We start from the raw sequence: 19,201 nt of genomic DNA on the forward strand, positions 1-19,201 counted from the left end.
ATTCAATCTCAAGGCTTTGATAAGCATTTTACAGCTTTACAGGACAGCTTCCCCTGACTCCAGTCCTAGTTGAGTGTCACCGTATTTCCAAACCCATTCCCAGACCCACACGTCAGGCACCTGAGAAATTAAGTCTGTGGGATTGATTACCACCTGTGAGAAGTGTTGCTACCAAGTTCCTTTTGGAGGAAGAAAAAAGATGACAAATCAGCATGCAGCCTCCATGCCGTGTAGATATCCCTGTTTTCCTGTATGCCACAGAAAGAAAAGCAGTCGAAAGCCGCCTTGCTCAGAAGCCTCTGTACCTGCCACAGAACCGTTCAGGCTTTTGGGGACCCCACTTCCTAATTTCAGGGTATTTTTTTCCTGCCTCTGACTCAAGCAGATTATATATATGCTTCTTTCAGGCAGTGTGTGGACTTCAAACTAGATCGTACTCCAAACTGTTACCATCCACAGACACAAACTTTAGCTTTGCCTGCATTCCAGTGTACAGACAGGATTTTACTTTTACACAGTGTATAGACAGGATTTTACTTTTACACAGGCTTTTTCCTATCTGCTTTGCAGTGTACGCACAGGGTGAAACCCTGGGTTACAAAATATGGGCTGCAAAAGCCCTCCAGACTCTGGGACCTGTACCAGTTCATTACAGAAACCAAGGCTGACAGGTCTATTTTATCACCCCAACAGGGCAGCTCAGCCATGAAGGGGAGTTTGTGAGCCCACAGGCAGCAGCAGCAAATATTGCTGTGCAGCAGACAACACCTCATCACCCATAGACATCAGCTGGCGTGGTCAGAGAGCTGTGCAATGCTGTGGCAAGCACAGCAAGCCTCCTCTGACTGTGGGGTTCTGCTGGTCAGACGTACACTTCAACCATGTCTAACGGGCTGACTGTGAGTAGTCAGACCTTGAAGAAGAGGCTGGGCAACAGCTTCTCCCTCTCTTTGTCTGTCTGCCACACCTTGCAGACACTGTGCAAGGGCACCAGTGAGCTACGCCACCCAGAACGGTTGCAACAGACCTGGTCTCATCAGGTTCTGTACAGTATTGGGCCATTCAATACATCAATACAGTGACACCACTGGCACCAGAAAAAAATGTGAAAGCTGTCACCTAGCCTATCTGGCATCACAACATTCACAAATGACACAACAATATGCTGATGAGGCTTCAAACATCATGCTAACATCAGCAAAACCACCAAGTTTGACTCCTGACTCTTTCCACTTCCCCTCCAAATGACTTATCCCATCCCTACCTGCCCCAGGTCCATGTGATCACACCATAGCTGTGTGTTGGCAGCCCTGCTCTTATCCCCTTTTCCATGCTTGCTCACACCCTGTGTTCACAGAGCAGTGCTACCAAGCCTCTACAGCCCTATCAGCCAGGTTCTGCCTTCCACGCATAATCTGACAGGTGGATACTGTCGAATATCTCCTGAAAAGACTCCTGCAATACCGTGCTGTGCCCATTACAAAGCAGTGCCTTGCTTCAGTCAAGCCTTAAAACACAACAGCAATGAGGAAAACCATCTCTGGTCTAGGCAAACATTTCCAACAACAGACATTAAACAGCTAAAACCATTCACCCACAACAGTCATGCCTCAGATAAGTCTGAAGGAAAACAAAAGCAGTAAGTGGAAACGGCTCAATGCTACGCATGCTTTTACAGAAAAAGGAAAATAAAGCCTCGGTCTGGCTCAGCCACGACATTGTCTCTGCCTGGCTGACTTCTGCTGAACCTCTGCAGACATGAGGCTGCAGCTGGAGTTTTGCCCCACTGGTGCGATAGACTGCAGGGACAGGGACTGACTGAGGAGCTGATCCCACCCTGGAACAGCCGACACAAGCAACTTCTTGCAGCAGGCCAGTCGCAGGAATGAATCCCAAAACACCATGAAAGATCTGCGTGTGCCTCTTCAGGTCTTCCTTCCACCTTCTGTTGCAGATGACACATTGTTCCCACAGGGAAGCCCAGCTAACGTGCAGGCAACATCCGAGCAGCCTGTGTTAGCTTATGTGATAAAAACTTGTATGTACACCCATAAAGCAGCACAGAGAGACAATGGCAGGAGGGAGAGCCCAAATAACACCCTGCCCAGCTACTCCCAGGCCCATCACAGGAGCCATCAGTCCTTTAAAGGCACTTTTCCTCCAGCCCAGAGGAGCACAGGGTGCATGGGGACCCTGAGGAACAGTACCTTTGCCAGGCCCCTCCCAGGGCTGTCCTGATGCCTGGGATCCAGGCGTGAAGCCCACCACCATGAGCCATGGGAAGCCACTCTGCTTTCAAATTGAGGGGGGCTGCTGCCAGGGGGTGTGGGACGCACCACGGGTTGCAGGGGAATGTGGAGGAATTGTAGAGGAATGAAACTGGGTTAATTAACATTGATAATATACAGCTGCGGGTTGGCTTCAGGGGCGGTGGGTTGGCTGACGTGGATAAGGTGCAGCTGTGGCTGGTTCCTGAGAGTAGTTAAATAGCTCTAAGGGGTAGGGAAGGGGAGTCTTGGATGAGGCAGAGGGAGTGTGCTCTGGGTGTAGGAGAGACAAGGATAGGTCCTGGGAGAAGCAGGGGGCCTGGATAAGGAGAGGCTGGCTGGAAGAAGAGCCCAGAGATGGGGTGCAGCAGAGGCAAGAAGCAGGGTAGACTTGCCTGAAGAGGATAAAGACACAGCATGGGCAGTAGATGAAATTTTGAAACCTTGTGGGTGGTTGGTGGCTGTGCTGGGGCAAGGCGTGGGAGCTACTAACTGAAGTTAACCTGGGATGGTAAAAGCCTTGCTGCAGCTGGCTGGTTTTGATAGTGCTGTGACAGGGGAAGAGCAGTCATGCTCACAGGGGGGCTGCTGATGGGATGCTTAAGGGAGGAACCAAAGGTGTGGAAGCAGGTGAGTAGGTGATCAGGCCAGGAGATGGCACCACCTTTTAGTCTCATACACAGAGGCCTCACCAGTACCTGGTACTTAGTCCATGCATGCACATGTATACACTGGATAGTGAGATTTCATGGAGAGATTGCAGAGAAAATATTTCATAAGAAGACAGGACAGACTGTGGTGATGAGGTTCAGGACTCAGCCAGAAAAGCACACAGAGTGGTACAGTTTTCCATGTGATCGGCCCCTTTTATACCCTTTTCTGTTTACCTGCCTCTTTGTCCCTCCCTGCATTCCCCTCATGGGCTTGTACAGCTCTATCAGTTCCTGCACCCACCCCAACCCTGTCTGGGATCTCCCCTGGTTCATGTAGCAGTTGTGCAGTCCAGGATGATCTTCCTGGAAATAGCACCTGTAGCTTTCTGATAGCCCATCAGTTAATGTCCCTGGTGAAGTTTGTTTCTTTTTGTCTTGGTTTTTTTTTTTGTCAGGTCTGTGTCTCCATGTATATTGTTTCTGGTTCCCCCTTTTACCTTACTTTCCCAGCTGACAAGGTCCTTGATCTGGTAACCTTGCTGGAATAAACATTTTCACGCTCTTCACATGCCTTCATCAAGTAGTGTGACTGATCGGATTTGGTTCCCATCACCTCCTCCCTCAACATTTGTCAGCCAGGTTTGTGTCCTGGTATGTTCTTGGTTATGACTTCCTTTCTTACTGCCCCTTGTGTGTCAAAAAAGGTCCTTAAGCAGATACCCTTGAAGGAGCAGACACTCTCTTTCCACATAATGTTATAGAGCAAGTCAAAGTTACTCTGGTTTGATGTTCAGCCTGCTCCGTTACATCCTCTGCTGGATAACGGAGTGGCACAGAAGCCAGGCTCCTTCCCAGGGGCTGGGACCTGGGGTATGCCTGCAGCCCTCGTGTATCGTAAACCTACAGGCCAGGACTGCACGCTGGCAGCTGTCTTAAGTTGTCCCAAGCTTGAGGCTGGTTTCAAGCTTATCAGCACCCCATACAGTGATAGAAAGAATGAGGGGAAAAATTTGCCTCCCTAAGTCTTCACACAGACTAGGATGGGATGCATTAAAATCACAGTCCATGAAGAAATTATTGTAGACAACTGGAGAAAAAAAAATACCTTGTTGGTTAAAGCAAGCTCTTGAAGCCAGGAGCGAAGTGTTGCCTTATTTGGCGTTATCGGTGCTGTCTTTGGGTTCCTCCATCCTTCACCCTGGCACACAGCAATGTGGAAAGAACAGGTCAGTGCAGCTGACTCCATAGAGCCTTAAACCAATCCTGTCCCTGAGTAATTAGCAGAGAGATCAGAGCTTCAACACGTTTACAACTAAAGAGTAAATTATTATTGACCAAAAATAGAGTGCTTGAATGCTGTGTGGGCAGGAGGTTACATATAAAGAGCCACAGCTGAACGCAACCTTATTCTTTGTTACCTCAGCATCTCACGGTAAGTCCCATCTGCTTGCTTCATACTCTGACCATGACATCTCCACAGCTCTGCAGAGAGGTGGAATATGTAGGGGCATTTTCTTCTCATTCCACACTTCTAACATTCCACGTCATGCTTTATATGCAACAGCAAGGTCAGAGTCCCAAACTACTCCAGTGTGGCGGCACAAACAGAAACAGAAGAGCCATGCTGTTCCTTGGAGGGGCCTTCTACAAACTTTGCTACCTCCAAGCCCTATGAAGGACACAGGAAAACGAACTTTGAAGGCAGTTGGAATTGATTGGAAAATATATGTAATGTAGCTGATCTTTTCTTAGACATTAGACTTGTTTTCAGCGGATCTGAACGCGGGGAGGAACACAAGATTCTCTGTGAGATTTGGTTCTAGATCAAGAGCTGTAAGGGTCTGTGTACAGCTTGGCTGTTGGGAGAGACTACGCGAGGTGTATAAATGCTTGGTAGAGCACACGCTCAAGCAAATGGATTGGTTTTAACTCTCTCTGTCCTCTCTTTAACCATTCCACACAGATACGGAAAGCAGATTTCTTCCTGGGCTCTCTGAAGGTAAGGGTTTAACGTAACATGTAGCTTTGCTAATTGATCCTGAGCCGTGAGTGAAGTTCACCCAGACAATGGCGAGGGTAGGTGGCAAAAGATTGTCTTGTAGAACCAGGTTCACTGAAAAGGCTATATGCTATTTTAATCAATATGAGTGTATTCACAGTTCATGGTAGGAAATACTCCATTTATCGGGAAAGAAAAGTGACAGATAATCAAGCTTAGCCAAGAGGATGACAGACAGCAACAGTAATGTCTTTTTTTGGTGTAACCTGGAATTCTGGGATTTATAGACTATTAAAATTCACCCCCTGGTATCTGCACAACTGCTGGAAGCCTGAAACTGAGGTTGTATTCAATTCAAGAAGGGTCTCAGCTTATCCTGCCTTAAGTTAGTTTCTTCTGGGGCAAGGTCTGGAACCTTATATGCTGACTTTGGTTTACCGCACAGGTCCTGAAACCAGAACAAAGTTCAGGACAATCTCACCTGTCTGACAGACAGATCTGTTTATGTACAGAGTCACCTTCACAGAAAATTTAATATGCATTGTTCCCTTCTACACTTTCTGAGGAAGGTTAGTGATTGAGTGACTGGCAGAGTTCACCAGAGCAACAGAAGGAACCTTCCACATACGTGCCTTCCAACCCAATACCAAAAAATGTTCACTGAATTCTGAGCTGAAAGGGATGGAAGTACACAGAAGTAACCTGCTGCCTTCTCTGGCCATGAATGCTTGAAGATCTAAATTTTACACTATTTCTTATCAAATACATTAAGTAGTTTAACAGACTGTGCCCCTTGAGAGATATTCTGAGAATCTATTGGCATTTTCTGATGTTCTGCTTAAGTTTTTCATGGACCCTGTGAAATAATTTCATGTTGCCTCCTTTGAGCCACTCAGAGGCAGGATCACATAAGCAAAAATACTGGGCTCTGTATAAATAGAGTAATACTTTCAAAGAAAGTTAAAGGTTCTGGAATCTGTGCTTTGAAATTTCTGGCTATTAAAGGCTTTTGAGATGCAGTCCCTCAAAGTCCTGCAAGGTGCCTATCCCATAGAAGACAGATTTTGCTGAGAGAGATCAGCAGTTCTACAGCAATGTGTGCAAAAGCAGCATTGCAAATGTCTTCAGACTCCTCTTGTCACTTTCTTGAACATAAAACCACTCCATGTTGATTGTTTCACTACTGTGATGCCTTGGAATTGTACATCTGAGTTGTTCAATCCTGTCCCTTTGTCTTTTTTAGTACCACAATGCATCTGACATCCCAAGAAGGAGCAGGAGTTTAGAATTATTTTTCTTTTGCTACCTAGCACATTAGCTTGCCTGGGAAAGAACAATCTGTTTATGTTTGTTCCTGCCTACATTTATTTCTGCCTGCATTATTTCCAGATGCTCTTGATTTATCCGCACCAGTCCTTATGACTGCAGCAACCTATAGCATCTATTTGTGTACTAGATAACGCTAGAAAACAAAAATAAAACTGAGCACAAAGCAATTTTCTGAAATATTTCTGATAGACAAATCCCTGACTGAATGTCTGGTACATATTGGTAGACATTAATTGCCTTTTAATGATTCATAGCTAATATTACTCTATATACCCTCAGTCAGTTTGCACATGAGACCAAGCTGGAGGGGAGTGTTGATGTGCCGGAGGGCAGGAGGCTCTGCAGGGGGGTCTGGGCAGCCTGGACTGATGGGCCAAGGCCAATTGTAGGTGGTTCAACATGGCTCCATGCCAGGTCCTGCCCGTGGGTCACAGCAGCCCCAGCAGCGCTGCAGGCTGGGGCAGGGGGCTGGGAAGCTGCCCAGAGGGAAAGGGCCTGGGGGGGCTGGCTGACGGCCGGCTGGGCATGAGCCCCCAGTGAGCCCAGGTGGCCAAGGTGGTCAACAGCATCCTGGCTTGTGTCTGAGACAGCGTGGCCAGCAGGACCAGGGCAGTGACCATCCCCCTGTGCTCAGCACTGGTGCAGCTGCACCTCGAACCCCGGGTTCAGCTCTGGGCCCCTCACTCCAAGAGGGACACAGGGGGCTGGAGCGTGTCCAGGGATGGGCAGGGGGCTGGGGAAGGGGCTGGGGCACCATCTGATGGGGGGCATCTGGTAGCTGGGGGTGTTCAGCCTGGACAGGCGATGGCTCAGAGGGCACCTAATTACTTTCTACAGCCCCTCTTTCAGGCAGCTGTGGGCAGGGGGTGTGTGTGCGTTGGTCTCTTCTTCCAGGTAACAAGTGACAGGACAAGATGAAACAGCCTCCAGTTGCACCAGGGGAGGTTTAGATTTGATAGAAGGAGAAATTTCTTCACTGAAAAGGCGGTTAGGCACTGGAACAGGCTGCCCAGGGAGGTAGTGGAAACAGCATCCCTGGAGGTGTTTGAAAATTTGACAGATGCAGTGCTTAGGAACATGGTTTAGTGAGGAACTTGTCGGTCCTGGGTTAATGATTGGACCTGATGATCTCAAAGGTCTTTTACAGCCCAAATGATTCTATGATTCTATAATATGTTAAAGCTAATAGGTACTTTGTAATTGAAATTCTTTGAAATGTTATATCATCGAGTTCTTATTTACCTAGATAATACTATGCTATTAATTATTATTGTCAGTATACATTATACTCCTTTAGTAGCTAATATTGCCACAGATCCGAAAAGATGTTATATATTTGGTTCATATGACAAACAAGTTTAGCTTTAGATAGGTGCTGATTGACCCTCACAATTTGTTCCTGTGCTTGTTATAGACAAACTATTTGAACTGTCCCTGCTTGGCATTAAAACATAAAAAACGGACGGGTGCCAAGAATGTCTACACTTAAAAATTATGTGTGAGAGCTGTTCTGCTGAACTTTACAGATCTCACTGGTGTCTAAATCTGTAGATGTCTAATGAAACTATCTATCTGAAGTGGCTCTGTCCATGTGGCTGTGCAGCTGTGTGAATAGCAGGTAAAGGTAGAGCAGGAGAGGCTTTTGAGGACTTCTAGCTTGATATTCTCTCTGCCCTCACTTGGGCACACAGGTATCCTGTTTGAGGGGGATGTCTTCAAAGATAATACACGTCTGTTTACAAATGGAACTTTCTTTATTAGAACTTCTTCAGTGGATACTTAAAACTGAGGCAGAAGTTGTGCCTGACGTTAATTAGTCCTCTTCTTCCTTTTAGTCACTGAGCATGACCACTTTCTGGATAAATTACAGATGCACAGGTACTGATGCTTTTCTGAATTCCTCCAGAGTAACTCCAGCCATGAGTTCAGATGCAGAGATGGCAATCTTTGGAGAAGCTGCTCCCTATTTACGGAAGCCTGAGAAGGAGAGAATTGAAGCCCAGAATCGCCCGTTTGATGCTAAGGCAGCCTGTTTTGTGGTGGATGACAAGCAAATGTATGTGAAAGGTACCATACAGAGTAGAGAAGGTGGCAAAGTCACAGTCAAAACCTATGCTGATACAGTAAGTGATATCATCTGTTACTCATACTTGATCATCCAGTTCAGGCAGTGCCCTGGCTTAGTTTTCTTCTCCTGTTGTTCCCTTCTGGTTTGGTCAGACTGTGACTGTAAAGGATGATGAAGTCTTTCCCATGAACCCTCCCAAATTTGATAAAATCGAGGACATGGCCATGATGACCCACCTCCACGAGCCCGCTGTGCTGTACAACCTCAAAGAGCGTTACGCAGCCTGGATGATCTACGTAAGTACCAGCAGCAGCCTGCCTTTGGGCAGCCGGGAGGAACTGCTCTGCCAGGCCAAGTGGGAGCCAACGTGCTGTCTCCCTTCCTCGCAGACCTACTCGGGGCTCTTCTGCGTCACTGTCAACCCCTACAAGTGGCTGCCGGTGTACAACCCGGAGGTGGTGGCTGGCTACCGTGGCAAGAAGCGCCAGGAGGCCCCTCCACACATCTTCTCCATCTCGGACAATGCCTATCAGTTCATGCTGACTGGTGAGTCATTTGGCAGGAATGGGAAACCCTGATATACACAGGACTGGCTGCTTGGTCAAAGAACGCTTGACAGTTCAGGCATCTTACGTGCTGTTCCACTCAGTGCCCAACGGCAACAGCTCCTGTAGTCCTACAGCACAACTCAAGGTTAGACTGCCTGTGGCATCCTAATGACCTCTGTGGTGTCTGATAATGAAGGAAAGGCAGTAGCTAGCTATATGGCTCTGTGTCCACTGTAAGGAATTTAAAGAAACAGTAAAGAAGCAACACAGCAAAGAATCTGATTCAGATTAAATAATATTTAAGCCAAGGTCTATAGGTAAAACAAAGCAAATAGTAAGTGGGGTGTCTTATAAGGAACCGCCTCTTCGAGTTAGATTTTGGGCTGCTCCATCCCTCTGTGCACAAAAAAATCCACATGCAGACTAATGCAGAATTTACCTTATCTGGTTACATAGTGATAAATACAGTTACCATATAGTTCTTTCCCTTGAAGTCAGTTGGTTGTCTGAGGACAGAAGACCTCCACATCTCATTTTAACTGCTATTTCATGACTTTATTTTCAGATCAGAACAATCAGTCAATCCTTATCACGTGAGTATATTTTGGGGTGTGTGTAAAGCTGACAGAGAAGTAAAACTTCTTCCATTTTCCTGTAACAATATTTTCATTTAAACAGCGGAGAATCCGGTGCTGGGAAGACTGTGAATACAAAGCGTGTCATCCAGTACTTTGCAACAATTGCAGTTACTGGTGAGAAGAAGAAAGACCAACAGCCTAGCAAAATGCAGGTATGTCGTTGGCTCCCACTTCTAGTCTTTGGCCAAGACTGTGCTTGCCCAGCAGAAACTAGCAATGCATATTTTTGGGTTGCAGGACTATCAAAAGGCAGAAAGTGTAGCACAACTGAGAACACAGTCAGGATGCACGGTCCAAGCACACCTACACTCATACACCCCTGCTCCCCAGCCTCCACGCCTCTGAACACTAGTGGAACTCTACTTCAAGAAACATCTTCTTAATGCAGGAAAGGCCCAAGCCTCAGTTTCTCTCCCATCTCCATTTACACAAGGGAAGTCTTCACCAGTCAGAGGAAGATAAAGACAGCAGTTTTCTCTGTGCTGTCTGTCTCTGCTTACCCGTTAGTATCCTACGAGATTGTTCACATCCACAGCACCTGAGTGGCTGCAAGTGTAAAGAGAGCAGCCAGTTCCCACTGGCACCTGATTGTGCCATTCCTATTCCTTGGCTCATTCCCACTGACATGGGAAGTGCAGGATCTCTGGACTCCAGAGTGTTATGCTGAAGTTAAAAGTGATTTCAGTTGCATCAGGTGGTAGTTTCCACTGGCCTGTTCTCCTGCCTGTGGTCAATCTAACAGCCCTGAGTGGCAGCAATAGAAAAGGGACAGATTTGGGACAGGTGGGACCACTTGCCTGACAATTAGAAAGTAACCTCAGAGAGGATCCTTCCAGGGAAGAAAGCACATGTCCTGATGCCCCTTTCTGCTGAGCAGCCCAGTTGCTGCAATCTGAGCCCACTGGTGCATTTGCAAGGCGTGGGCTTCACTCCCTAGCACAGAGCAAGCAACAAACATCCTTGTGGCACAAGTGTGTGTCACCACAGTCTGTGAGATGGTATGTGCATCCGAGTAGGTGACACGTGTCAGCGCGTTATCTGAGTACTGAAGGGCACAGTAGAACTTAAGGAGATTCCAGAGCTGAACATTATTTTTGCACTCAGGCAGGTGTCTGTGATTGATGGGTTGTTATGCCAAGGCAAGTTCATCACAAGCACTCTTTCCATCAGCACCATTCCAGAATCTCCTGGGCTCAGCTTTCACCAGCTGCTCACTATGCCGGGACTGATCTCTGAAAAACTTCAAGACAGCTAAGAGATGTACTGACCATGTCTGATATAAGGAAAATCACCTGGCTCTCAGATGGACAACAACCTGTTCTGCCCTCTTCCAAGCTTATTCACAGAATACTCTATTTTTTCAGTGTTCATAACCTCCGTAACAATAGTATGTGCCTCTTCATAAGAATGTTAGATAAAACACTCAGGTCATAGTTCTGTCTAACCCAGCATCCTATCTCAGATGCAGCGTGAAATCAGATGCCAGGCAGGAGTATATAAATAAGAGAAGCATGTAACAGCATTCCCCCAGAACACTGTCTCAGCCTCCAGCATCTTGTCACCCTGGCTGTGGATAAGACTCCAGAACGAACTTGTATAAAGAATTGCCATGTCTCCTTCCATGCTGTTCTCCATCCACCCTTATGAGTTCCCTGGTCACAGCTGTGCACTAAAAAGAGGTTTGGTGTTGCTGTAGTCAGCTGCACTGACACACACATCTCTTCTGTTCTCTTAAACAAGGAAGTAATTTAGAAAGCAGAAAGACACATGTGGGAGGGCATTTGGGATTTTTTTATCTGGAAAAAAAAATTACACAGAGCTTCACAGGCTACTGTGTTGGCATAATTTTATGGGGTCCAGCTTCATGGTGGACCAATACAACTAATTTAAACCTCTCGTGCCACCTGCAGACCGCGTTGGGAACGGCGCTCCCCGTCCAATGCACGATGTTAAAGGCTGCCCTGAACACCGCGTAGGAAGATGCAGCAGCTCGAGCTGTGCCACTCATCTTTCATCTCGATAAAATCTGATTTCTTTTTCTCATTCTTTGTTTTCCACCTCTGTCTTAGAAATTCTCCCTAGCAACGCTTTCATGCCCTGACTGTGTAGGTATAAACCATGACTTTGCTAGAAGCCTTGAGAAAAGCTTTGCTCTATCATTCCAAAAAAGCACACGGTGACTGCTTCCTGGACCATACTGCACAGAAAATGACAGACACCATGTCAGAGAAGCTTCCTTCCTCCCATATTTCTGCAGTTAACAAGAGTCATAAATCGAAACTTTACATATTATTCCTTCTGCAGTTATGCAGCAAAAAAAAACCCAGAGTTTTTGTTCTCTGTTTTAAGTATTTTGAGTCTCAGGCTTTGTCCATGTCCTACTCTTCAAAGCATGTCTGGACATGTATTTCTGCATTCTGAAAGGCTGCTGGTTGAATGCAATTGAAATATATTCTCCCTTGCTAAGTGCTTCCTACTGAAGGCTGTACCTCTCTCTCTCTGTTCTGGGCTCGAGTAACCTCCAGAAAAAATTGCTAAATTTTCACACAGTCTTTAGCTGTCATGGCCTTTGTGAATGGGAATGTGGAAGCACCTCTCATACAGATTTCAAACTCCCTGATGTCCACTGCAGTGACTCTGTATGCACCCAAGATATGATAGCGGGTACAAGAATGAAACAAATACAGATCTGTCTTTCAGCACTATTCCCTTTGAAACCAACGGCAATATTCATGAGCAACAGCTGATGAGTGCTTAAAACATCTGCTACGTTTTAGGTTAAAATCACATAAGAAGTATAGAAATGGTCTGTTATTAATATCTCCTTTGCGATATTTATTATCGACCAATAGTGATGTTTGGTAAGGAGCTTTTTCTCCTGTAACTAGGGAACTCTGGAGGATCAGATCATCCAGGCCAACCCACTGCTGGAGGCCTTTGGAAACGCCAAGACCGTGAGGAACGACAACTCCTCACGCTTTGTGAGTTCCTTTCAGATTTGTTGGAATGTAGCTATCTAATATCTCTCATTCATTGACTGCTGTAAGCAATGGGTTGATCTGTACTGCCTGATAGGGAAAATTCATCCGGATTCACTTTGGAATAACTGGCAAGCTGGCCTCTGCGGATATCGAAACCTGTGAGTTGCAGCAAGTCAGTGCATGAAGAATTTGTCCATTTATCATCTCAAGTTTACCAGGAGACTAACAGCATCTCTCTTTTGGTTAGATCTCCTGGAGAAATCGAGAGTGACTTTCCAGTTGGCCAGTGAAAGGAGCTATCATATTTTTTATCAGATAATGTCCAACAAGAAGCCAGAGCTCATTGGTGAGTGCCAGCAGTGCTGGGCTTGGATCAGCGAGTGCTTTCTCTTTCCACGGTGACCTAGCCCAGTGACACCAAAGGTGCCCTGTATACCTGCAGATCTCCTCCTTATCTCCACCAACCCCTACGACTTCCCCTACGTGAGCCAAGGAGAAGTCACTGTTGCCAGCATCGACGACAGCGAGGAGCTGCTGGCAACGGACGTGAGTGGAGCAGAGCAGAGCAACGGCAGGGCATCCCTGCTGCCAAACCGGCCATAGCCAGGGAATCCTGGCTGGGGTAGCTGAGTGCTGGGCTGTGCCACCCCACAGCACCTGCGGGCCCCCGTCGGTGCGGCATTTGTTCAATGTGGGCAGGGAGGTGAGGGAGGCAGTGGGAGGAATGGCACCTTCCCATCGCAGCTCACGTGCCTGTTAGCAGCACTTTGTGCTTCAGCCTTTGGGCTTCTCTGACCTTCCCTGACCTGCCTGTTGCCTCCGCAGAGCGCTGTGGACATCCTGGGCTTCAGCCCTGATGAGAAAGTGGGGATATACAAGCTGACAGGGGCCGTCATGCATTATGGAAACATGAAGTTCAAGCAGAAGCAGCGGGAGGAGCAGGCAGAGCCGGACAGTACAGAAGGTAGTGTTGACTGCGTAGTTTGCTTGTGAACTGCACCAGGAGACAAGCTAGCAACCCCATAAAGTGCCCAACACTTTGAGAGCGACTTTCCCTTCCAGAAACTAATCTTTTTAAGCGTGTTGCAAGTTCCACAAAGCAAATTATTTAATTTGTGCTCTGCAAGGAAACAGAAAGACATAAAGATGAAGCATTGCTGCAGTCCTCCGCAGATGGAGCAGCAGTGTGCTGCAGCTGAGACACTGCCTGTGTTGGGGGACGACATCCTCCTTGGGGCTGGAGAGGAGCTTCCCTTGACAATAGGTGCATTTGAGTAGCGCCAGACGTAGGCTTATAAGAGAAACATACTAGAGGACCAAGACATTTTTTCTTTGCCTTTTTTGAACACATTTTCTGTCTCTGATCCTAGTGGCTGACAAAGCTGGCTATTTGATGGGTCTGAATTCTGCTGATTTGCTCAAGGCTTTATGCTATCCCCGGGTGAAAGTTGGGAATGAATATGTAACCAAAGGACAAAATGTCCAACAGGTACCTTGACAGCTGGTCAGCTTTTCATTTTGTCCAGACAATTCTTCCAACTTCAAAGCTGATTCAACTTTCATTACTGCCATGGCTGTGTTTCTCACAGGTATACAATTCAGTGGGTGCATTGGCTAAATCAGTCTATGAAAAGATGTTCCTATGGATGGTTATTCGAATCAACCAACAGCTGGATACGAAGCAGCCCAGACAGTACTTCATTGGTGTCCTGGACATTGCTGGCTTTGAAATTTTTGATGTGAGTTACAGTAGGTATGTTTGTCTATTGACAACTTTTCCAAACTAACTGGCATTTTTTTTTACATTTTTAATTTCTGCAGTTCAACAGCCTGGAGCAGCTGTGCATCAACTTCACCAATGAGAAACTGCAACAGTTCTTCAACCACCACATGTTCGTGCTGGAGCAGGAGGAGTACAAGAAGGAGGGAATTGAATGGGAGTTCATTGACTTTGGGATGGACCTGGCTGCCTGCATTGAGCTCATTGAGAAGGTAGAGAGAATCTTTCTGTTTCAGGGAAGCACATTTCTTTCATGGTCATTTATTTTAGTCCAGTCATTCTTGATAAAATGACACATTACCGTTGAATTCTCGCAGCCCATGGGCATCTTCTCCATCCTGGAAGAGGAGTGCATGTTCCCCAAGGCAACTGACACCTCTTTCAAGAACAAGCTCTACGACCAGCACCTGGGCAAGTCCAACAACTTCCAGAAGCCCAAGCCTGCCAAAGGCAAGGCTGAGGCCCACTTCTCCCTGGTGCACTATGCTGGCACAGTGGACTACAACATCTCTGGCTGGCTTGACAAGAACAAGGACCCCCTGAATGAAACTGTTGTGGGCTTGTACCAGAAATCATCCCTGAAGCTGCTGGCCTTCCTTTTCTCTAACTATGCTGGTGCAGAAACAAGTAAGTGCTTTTTCAGTGATGATCAGGCAAGAATCAACACAAGTCTACTTCTGCTTCTCCTCTTTATGGTTTACTCTAGACTATCTATCATCTCCTAATGTGACCTTGTTCTTGTGTGCACCCAGATATGCCAAAACCAAGATATCAACATGCAGAACTGCTGAAAACACCACCTTCACGTGGTACAGAGAAGTAAATCTTAGAAAGTCAAAACAAAGCGACAGGAGGTGTATGTTTTCTGAGTTACTGTGTTGTGAATCACGTGCATTCTTATTCATCTTCTAGATAAGAGACAGTTTTGTTTCTTGAGGTGAATTGGAAGGACTAGAAGAAATTCATGGAACTATTTGATATCCAGCTGAGCAGTCCTGGTGTTGCAAGGGAAAATGACAGAGACAGTGAATATAATTTAGAAGTTCTCTAAGGGCATCAGAGAGCAGTCCAATCTCCTACCCCTTTTTGTGGCTTAAGACTGTCAAATTGGGCAGTTGATAGGTCTGCCTTACCAAAAATCGCCACGCAGACTTCTATAAAAACACCCAACGCAATATTCTGTCAGCCTGGATGCTGGGCAAATAGATGAGGCAGTATACAGCAGTGGTCAACCCAGCCATCAGGTATATGGACAGCAGGGTTTGAGGCTCAAGAGGGTCCTGCATGGGGACTTCCCTGCTGTTCAACCTGGCTGACACAACAATGCGTCTGAGCAAGCTCCTAGGAAATGCTGGGGATGAGTCAGCTGTGGTCCTCGCAGGTATCATCATTATAAGGAAGGTGGGAACAAAAGGTTGTGGGGATAAAATTTTGGATAAGGTGTCATGTTCAGAGCACAAAGGCTCCATTTAAGTCTCAATTTAATTGGCTTCGACAGCGCAGCAAATGCAAAAAGGCAGTGAGCTGCTTAGACTTGTATTCCTGAGACTATAATCTGCTTTGTGCCGCGGGGCTGCCATAATTCTGAATAGATCCCTGTTCTTCATCTGGAACACTGGATTAGGAGATTATTCTACAGAAGGTTTCACTGCATTGATAAATAAATGTTCACTGCTGAGCCACATTCTTGTAGCCTTTCACCTAATTAAATTAAAATGGGGCTATGTCTTTAAGTAAAAGCAATGTGACTAGTAGCACAGAGGACACTGTTACAAAACTTAAATCAGGCTATAGGGTTCCATACCACCAAAGCCATACACATTATGATGCAACCTAAATCACACACCTGAGGCCAAATATGCCATATACTAATCAGTAATCAATCGACAATCAGCTAGCAGCAGTTCATTAAAGTTCTCGTGTAATATCAAGACCGTATTTAAAATTAAAAAATAATTATTCTATTGGCCCATGACCAAAGAAAGGAAGGTGGGGCCTACCAAATGTACTGCTTACTCTAACCGTTCACCTCCTATCTATTTCTGCCAAGGCGATAGTGGCGGTGGCAAGAAAGGTGCTAAGAAGAAGGGAGGCTCTTTCCAGACAGTGTCTGCTGTGTTCAGGGTATGTGTATTTCCTTTGAAATGAGCCATGCTTCCACAAAAGTGATCCGAGGGCTGGAACACCCCTGCTATGAAGGCAGGCTGAGAGGACTGGGGTTGTTCAGCCTCAAGAAAAGAAGGCTCCAGGGAGACCTTATTGCAGCCTTTCAATACATAAAGGGGGCTTACCAGAAAGATGCTTTTTTACCAGGGCCTGTAGTGACAGGACAAGAGGCAATGGTTTAAAACTATTCAGATTAGGCATAAGTAATATTTTTTTTTTTTTATGATGATGGTGGTGAGACACTAGAACAGGTTGGCCAGAGAAGCTGTGGATCCTCCATCATTGGCAGTGTTCAAAGTCAGGTTGGATGGGGCTTGGAACATCCTGATCTAATGAAAGATGTCCCAGCCCATGGCAGCGGTGTTGAACTCCATGATCCTTGAAGGCCCCTTCCAATCCAAACTGTTCTATAATGCTTTGACATTTAAATAAGAATGCAAAAGCTTTGTAGCTAGAAGTTCAAACTCATATTTTGTTCTATCACAGGAAAATCTGAACAAGTTGATGACTAACCTGAGAAGTACCCATCCTCACTTTGTGCGTTGCCTGATTCCTAATGAGACCAAGACACCTGGTAAGTCTGTCATTACACTCTGAAGACAAGGGACTGACCGGGATTCCCCTGCTTATCTTCCACACCAACTTCTTCCAGAACAGCTCCCTTTGCACGTGAACCTCATATCAGGGCTGGCCTGCAGGACAGTGCCCAAGTAAATCTTCTTGTATTGTTTATCATGACTGTAACATTTTGAGCATTACATGGCCCACAGCACTTACCCATTATTGCTTAATGTGTGTACAGAGCTGAAGATGATAAGGATGAAAGTTTCATTACAGCTGATGAGATTCTCTGTTGTGGGTAACAGCATTATCAAATCCTTATAATAAATGTGTAGTTTCAAGGACCACTCTGTCATTCAGAACTATTGGGTTCAGCCCAAGACCACTTACCAATTTCTAACTACTCAGTGTTAGGATCTGATTCACTGAGCTGGAGGACTTTCAAACAAATCATATAGCATTTGTAGAATTCCATGCACAAGCTTCTGGGTGCTGCTAGCACTTGGAAAGCATTTTGATATAAAGGTACTTTATTTAATTAAATATTAAACTCTCTCAGAGTTTTGTCTCTGAAATCTTAGAATCATAGAATCATTTAGGTTGGAAAAGACCTTTAAGATCATCAAGTCTAACTGTTAACCAAGCACTGCCAAGTCCACCACTAAACCATGTCCCTAAGCATCGCATCTACAAAATTTTTAAACACTTCCAGGTATGGTGACCCCACCACCTCCCTGGGCAACCTGTTCCAGTGCTTGACCACCCTTCCACTGAAGAAATGTTTCCTACTAGCCAATCTAAACCTCCCCTGATGCAACTTGAGTCCGTTTCATCTTGTCCTGTCACTTGTTACCTGGGAGCAGAGACCAACCCCCGCCTGCCTACAGCCCCTGTCAGGCAGCTGTAGGGAGCAATCAGGTCCCCCCTGAGCCTCCTTTTCCCCAGACACAGTCAAGTTTGGGAGTATTTTCCTGTGGCCATTAAAGTACTTGGGGAGAGACTTGCCTGTGTGGGTTTTAGGAGTCTAGTAACTATGGGATCTGATACTGGTAGAATACCAAGGTAGATACTGGAAGAATGTAGTAGATGCAACAGGAGTACCAGAAAACAGGAGCTTAGCATCTGTTTAATCTGCTCAGGAAACAAAAGGCCAATTTCAGAATGTTTCTTGCCTTTCTTTTTATGTCTCTCTGTGTAACACTGAACACCACAAGCAGGATTTAAGCAACACACATATATACGGCATTCACATTTCAGCTATCCATCTAAACTTTTATATTCAGTGGAGAGAAGCTGACATTTTAACGTATGACTCATCTGGCCCTTTTTATACATATATCTTAGGATGAGATTAATCACATCCTAGAAGAAACTGTTTCACTGCACTGATTATAAATGGACCCTAAATGTAAATCTCCACACTTCGTATCCTAAGGTGAAGAAAGAGGAATCCCACTGGGGTCTTGACAGTCAACAAGGTGTAAGGGGAAATTAAGGAAACCTACTAAATTATGAAAGTATATTTGAATGAACAATTTTGCCAGATATAGATGTCACTTTAACATTCAGTTGCTTCTTTTGACAGAGGTGACTCAGCAGGAATCTTGAGTTTTGCTTTTTAAGAAAAAGAAAAGCAGTACTGTGTGAGTAAAATTAAGGGTGGTGAAGTGACAGAAGAGAAACTGGACATCTGATTTTTAGCTGGTTTTAGGGTGCTTATGCTAGACTTTTCTAACAACCTTTTTGGGTACGGCTTTGTTGATTACACTGAAAAGATAAAGGGTACGGACCATTCCATACTGCTTAATGTCTCTAGCAGCTGATGGAATTTCTGCATGACAAAGTGATTCCAAGAGGAGCTTATTCTGCCAGTTGTACTTTGTTTGTAATACTTGGGAATAAGACTTAGAAATACATTTGATTAATATCTCAAATAGATGTTTTAGGAGAAGAAAGATAATTCTTCCAAGTTTAATCAACTGTCCTCTACAGGCAAACTGAGAGATTTAAGCAACGTGCTTATCCACTCCTGTGTTGGACTCTATCTAGCTACCAAATGTAATCCCGTTTGAGTGTAGTCAATACAGCATTCAAGGACAAATCTTACCTAAAGTGAAGAGCTGATTGTCTAGATGGTACTACGCTCTACCTCACGCCACCTCTGCCTACATCCCATGAGAATGTTGATGCTGTTGATTTTTCAGCTGGTTT

The 19,201-nt window shown here is 45.6% G+C and overlaps 1 protein-coding gene and 1 long non-coding RNA gene across 2 annotated transcripts in view; one reads left to right on the plus strand and one right to left on the minus strand.

Moving 5' to 3' along the window:
* LOC129737060 (uncharacterized) overlaps positions 1 to 19,201 on the minus strand; it is a 46,279-nt gene that overhangs the window by 7,350 nt on the left and 19,728 nt on the right. The gene's annotated exons all lie outside the window — the stretch shown is intronic.
* LOC102053483 (myosin-4) overlaps positions 8,168 to 19,201 on the plus strand; it is a 38,309-nt gene continuing 27,275 nt past the window's right edge. The window contains exons 1-16 of the mRNA XM_055723690.1: positions 8,168 to 8,371; positions 8,469 to 8,612; positions 8,706 to 8,862; positions 9,430 to 9,457; positions 9,543 to 9,654; positions 12,391 to 12,483; positions 12,578 to 12,641; positions 12,731 to 12,829; positions 12,926 to 13,029; positions 13,309 to 13,447; positions 13,854 to 13,972; positions 14,073 to 14,222; positions 14,305 to 14,475; positions 14,581 to 14,894; positions 16,321 to 16,387; positions 16,916 to 17,003. Coding sequence (XP_055579665.1) covers positions 8,168 to 8,371; positions 8,469 to 8,612; positions 8,706 to 8,862; positions 9,430 to 9,457; positions 9,543 to 9,654; positions 12,391 to 12,483; positions 12,578 to 12,641; positions 12,731 to 12,829; positions 12,926 to 13,029; positions 13,309 to 13,447; positions 13,854 to 13,972; positions 14,073 to 14,222; positions 14,305 to 14,475; positions 14,581 to 14,894; positions 16,321 to 16,387; positions 16,916 to 17,003 — 2,053 coding nt within the window. The remainder of the gene's footprint in view (positions 8,372 to 8,468; positions 8,613 to 8,705; positions 8,863 to 9,429; positions 9,458 to 9,542; positions 9,655 to 12,390; positions 12,484 to 12,577; positions 12,642 to 12,730; positions 12,830 to 12,925; positions 13,030 to 13,308; positions 13,448 to 13,853; positions 13,973 to 14,072; positions 14,223 to 14,304; positions 14,476 to 14,580; positions 14,895 to 16,320; positions 16,388 to 16,915; positions 17,004 to 19,201) is intronic.

The sequence above is a fragment of the Falco cherrug genome, chromosome 1, assembly GCF_023634085.1.
Source record: "Falco cherrug isolate bFalChe1 chromosome 1, bFalChe1.pri, whole genome shotgun sequence".
Lineage (NCBI taxonomy): Eukaryota > Metazoa > Chordata > Aves > Falconiformes > Falconidae > Falco > Falco cherrug.